This window comes from Oryzias melastigma, linkage group LG14 (assembly GCF_002922805.2).
Source record: "Oryzias melastigma strain HK-1 linkage group LG14, ASM292280v2, whole genome shotgun sequence".
Classification (NCBI taxonomy): domain Eukaryota; kingdom Metazoa; phylum Chordata; class Actinopteri; order Beloniformes; family Adrianichthyidae; genus Oryzias; species Oryzias melastigma.
This window is the reverse complement of record NC_050525.1, coordinates 8,031,186-8,036,237: the sequence shown is the minus strand read 5'-3', so window position 1 is coordinate 8,036,237 and position 5,052 is coordinate 8,031,186. Positions and strand designations below refer to the sequence as shown.

At 38.5% G+C, this 5,052-nt stretch overlaps 1 protein-coding gene across 3 annotated transcripts in view; it reads left to right on the top strand.

The window, feature by feature from the left end:
* srrm3 (serine/arginine repetitive matrix 3) overlaps positions 1 to 5,052 on the top strand; it is a 105,227-nt gene that overhangs the window by 85,367 nt on the left and 14,808 nt on the right. For all 3 annotated transcript variants that reach the window (XR_002917881.2, XM_024261664.2, XM_024261665.2), the window contains exons 7-10: positions 935 to 970; positions 1,150 to 1,200; positions 1,516 to 1,623; positions 3,667 to 3,829. Coding sequence is in view for 2 of the 3 variants with exons in the window: in XM_024261664.2 (XP_024117432.1) it covers positions 935 to 970; positions 1,150 to 1,200; positions 1,516 to 1,623; positions 3,667 to 3,829 (358 nt within the window). In the remaining variant the exon portion in view is untranslated. The remainder of the gene's footprint in view (positions 1 to 934; positions 971 to 1,149; positions 1,201 to 1,515; positions 1,624 to 3,666; positions 3,830 to 5,052) is intronic.

The window sequence follows — 5,052 nt, the reverse complement described above, 5'->3', positions numbered from 1 at the left end:
TTTTTAATTCACTCCTGTCGACTATGCTGCTTAGAACTTCTTGGGTTGTGGTGCTACTCAAAATAAGTTACAGGACTCTGGACCCACTGCAATGAAAATTGTATTTGTATGTGTTTTAACATGTTCTTGTGGTATTTTTCTGATGATGGAAGACATATAGAAGGAAAACAAATGATGAAATTGGAGATTTGAGTATGTCGTTATTCAAATCATTGGGAATCAAGAGCAGATAAAACAATGCTGTTTGAAAAAGAGCTTTTTTGTGTTGTAGAAAATGCTCTGGGTGAGGCACAACCCCTCTGCTCCATATATTTTTGATGGAGAGATAGATCTGTGTACGTCTTTGTTTTCCCTGATATGAGTTTTGTTGCACTGCTAATGTTAGCGTGTGGGTGTGAAGAGCAGGAGAGCATGTAAACAGAGAGCTCTCAGCAACAGGGAAGGGAAGAGAGGACGGGGTTACTCTGCGCCATCAGTCCCGACCTCAACTCAGAGGTCATTTCTAATGAAGTCCTGCCTCTCTGCAGAAATGTTGTGTGATTTGATGTTGTCATCATAATTAGAAGGCCACTAGGAACACTTTGAAAAGTAGATCAAAAGATGATCGGAAGGGACTTTAAATGTTTGTCCCGAAAACACTTGGCTCCTCATTAAAGTAGCTTCTTCAGTTCTAACTTCAGATGAAAATAAAATGTAGCTCAATGTTTTGTGAGCAGTTGGAAATGTCATCATTTGTATTTGGATTGGATTTTCTGTTCAAACTTCCTGTAATTTTACTGCTTATAAAATTAACTCTGGGTTTTTTTTTTTGAGCTCCCTAAAATTGTCTGAAGTTTTCTGTTCATGAATCTTATTTCCTGTCTGTATGTGAATGAATGAATGACCTTTTGAATAAAATAATCTTGTATTCATCCTGAGGATTTTGTGTCGTCAGGTCTACATCTGACTCCAGGAAGAAGAGAAGACACAGGTTTGTACATCATAACACAAGCAGATCCCGTTGTGTATCAGAGAAGAATTTGTCTTATTGTGGTTTCTGCTGCTGGTTTTCGCTTGATCAAACAGCATTGTAAGGGACTGATCCTGTTCACTAAGGTTCTGTGGTGAACACTTGGGACTTTATGATCTTATGTCTGGTGTTTGTTTCAGATCCAGCAGCCCAAAGAACAAACACAAAGACAAGAACAAACAGAAAAAAAGGTGAGACACACTGGAAAAAAAGATTTCCAAGATGATAGTTTTTAATTGTACCAAGATGCAAACAAATATGTGGATTTGATATTTAATATCCAGCACATTGTCATGTTTGTAAATTAAAACAAAAAAGGAAAAATAATCTTTCGAGATGAGTTAGAATGGAGAATTATTTTGTTTTATAACCCAATGTTAGAGTTAGTGAAGCACAGGAGCCTTAACTCATACGAAGAGTGCACAGTTTTATATTTCTCAAGATTTACTGCTGAGCTGGCTGTTGTGTGGCTCTGTGTGTGTGTGTGTGTGTTCGGTGTTCATCAGGTCCCCCGGTGAGAGCCCCAGCAGGAGTTCACAGCGCCAAGGCAGCTGCTGCAGCTCCCGGAGCGCCTCCCTGTCCTCAGCACACAGCACCTCCAAGTCCCCCGTCAGGTAGACTCCTGAACACCCGCGTATGCAGACCCACATTCACGCATTTGGTTTTGTCACGCGCAGACATGTACGGCTCCATTGACTAAGCTGTCGCCCTGGAGACCGCCAGTCTCTCTTTTGCATCTGCTCTCCTCCCTCTGGGGGCAGATTGGGATCAAATTGTAGCTCCTCACCATGTCTTATGAGAATTCCCTGAGAATGATAGCTTGATGCTTAAGTGTTTATTGCACTTCAAATGCTTCATATTGAACTGATTTTACAAAATAATTTAATCTTAATCTCATCAACAGACCTGTTTAGATCAGGGGTGACAAACATACGGCCCATGGGCCGCATCCGACCCGCCAAATGGTTTAATCTGGCCCAAAAAAGATAAAAATAATAAGAAGTGATAAGGCCACTAGGTTGTTTGATGCATTTTTTCCAACTGTGAAAAAAACAAAAGAAAAACAAATCGACAAACAAGTTGACTTCAGGTTGTTTTGCTATTATGTTACTGGTCCGGCCCACTTGAGGTCAGACAGGTAGAATGTGGCCCCTGAACCAAAATCAGTTTGACACCCCCTGGTTTGGATTATATTCTGTTTTAATTTCTTTTCAGAAAATGGCTCCAAAACATTCTCACTTCCAACTGGTCACTTTAGTAGGAACATCCCATATTCATGCTTTGGGTGACCCTAGCTTGTTGTTTTTCGACGATTAGATGACTTCAGTAAAGTTAGAATTCTCTCTTGTCTTTTCTACTATGTTTTATGGCGTATACTCGTATAGTGCTTTTTTTACATTTCATGAAGATTCAAAGCGCTTTACAGTCACAGTCTAATTCACCCAGTCACACACACATTCACACGCTGGTGGTGGCTTCACTGCCGAATACAACCTTCCACCAGTGGCAATTTGGGGTTCAGTGTCTTGCCCAAGGTCACTTCGACAACTGAGGCGGGCAAGGCAGAAATCAAACCCTCAATCTTTCAATCAGTTGTCGACTGCTCTACCACTGCACCACAGCAGTCGCATGTGGTATATTGGGGCACTCTGGACCTGATTTTTTTAATTTTGTTATGTCTTCAAGACTGAAAAAATTACCCCTTGGTGGTGTCAAAGTAACCTACATTTTTCTTTGTATATACTGTTAAACAGAACACTTTACTGAAGTCATTTAATAGGAGCACGACGACAAACAACGAGTTGGGTTCACCCAAAGTGTCAATCTGTGACGCAGAAGGGGTCCCTATGATCTGACATATCAAAGTTAGGATCTCTTTTCCCCTGGTTCTCAGCAGAGTTCATACCTACAGACATCTGCAGCTCAACTCACTTCGCTGTGATATCAGCTGAAGGCTGACAAACAAAGTCTCTAGACACTGTATACACTTCAAACCAGAAGGACGGCTGTGAATCTGCAGAAGAATGAATATTTGACCTTGGGCTACTCCTCTTGGACTCCTGAAGTGTGATTTATGTTAAAAAAAAGACTTTCTAATGGAAATAATCGGCACACACATTTGATTATTGATGATTTTCAATTGAAAATATCTTAACTAACTCTCTCCATTTCTTTTTAAATTTGTGTTACTTTAATTTTTTTAATGATTTCTTTCTATTAAAAAAATAGGAAAAAAATCAGTATACATTCCCATGATACTTGCTTTACATTAATTACTCTTCCAATGGAAAATAATCTGCATACATATATATTTTTGTTGATGCTACTTGAGGATTCATAACCTGAATCTATGTTAGAAAGATATAAATATCTGATCTTAAGTTACGAACCAGATAATGATAAAACACGTAAAGGAAATGGTGAGGTCGAGTCAGGGTGGGATTATATAAATTCGCTTCCTCCCACTCCCTTTCAGGCAATCTCTTAATGTCTAGTTATCCTGTGTTTGACATGACTTTATGTAAATTTAGAATTATTGATTGTATTGCACATGAATTAACTTTTTCTTTTGATTGCTTGAAATAAACCATTTCTAATCTAATTTCTAATCTAAAAACTTTGACGAAGAGCGCTGTCTCTGTGTCGTCATCTTCCAGACTCAATTCCAAGCACAAGGCAGATGAAGAGAGAGCGTCCGCCCCCACTCTGTCCCTGGGCTCCAACAATCCCACCGAGTGGCACAACGGGGACCACACCCAGCGGAGCCGCAACGGCAAGGCCGGCAGACTCAAACACGCCGACGGCGAGAAAGGGAATGATGTATGTAATCTCCTATACTGCTCACCCTCCTTCCCCATCACCAGTGGCTTCTACCAAAGTCTCTCTAACGTGCTCTCCTGTGTGACATAAACATTCACCTTCTGCATACTGGAACTCTTGTTTCTCAGTTGTTTCGGGGTTACGGGTCACCTTTTCTAGAGATTCATGGTGTCATGTTTGTAGAAGACACTTCTGTCCTGTGGAAAAACCTGCTGCTCCTGCTGCTTTGTTTCTGGCTCCTCTGCCATCTTTTGTTTGTTTGTTTGCCTGATTTCTTGTCTTTTCTTTTAGTTTTTTTTTTCAATTTTTGTAGTTGTTGTTTGTCTATAACAAAAGAAGGGAACAAGCAGAAGAAATCCTTAGTCTTATTCTGAGGCTCACATCCTTTTAGCTCAGTTTTAGTCTGAATTTGAAAACAGGTGTGTTCTATAGCAGATAAAGCAAAAAACTCACAATTACAGCTGAGACACTGGATCAAACATTGGATGTTAAAAAGAGAAAATAAAAAATATGTATGTAATAAAAATAGACATAAATATATTTGGAATTTATAGTAGATATGCTTAGATAACATAACAGATACTTTTTTTGGATAGATCAGTATAGATAGTTTCTTACAGATGTTCTGTTGTTTTTTACATGTTTTTAGAAATATTGATATTATCAATAATCTAGATATCTCAAATAAATCTGTTCATGTTCAATACAGACAAGGAAATAATGTCAAAGCTTCTGTACAGAAAAATGATTCTTTGAAGATCAGAAGGTTTCTGTGTCAACTTAATTAAATAGCTACTTAAAATGTTTTGTAAAAAAAACATCTAAACAAATCCTGCTCACGTGTTTTTTTAAGACTTACAATAGATGTATTTATTTTAAAGTAGATCTTTGTTGATTTTAATTTAGCTAAAAAGTGAAACAGTGAAGCTGTGATTTAACTCTACTCTTCCTCTGATGCTGAAGATATATATTTTTGTGTTTAAATACAAGAAAGATGATAAAAAACGATGGGATTAGACCAAAAAAGTGATTTTTTTATTCAAATTGAACCTTATTTATAGAGAACCTTCCCTATTACAGAACACCTTGAAGTCATTTACATACAATAAAATAATAAAAATTGTAATTATTATTTAAGCGGGCTGCACGGTGGCGCAGTGGTTAGCGCTCTCGCCTCACAGCGAGAAGGCCCCGGTTCGAATCCCGGCTGGGACCTTTCTGTG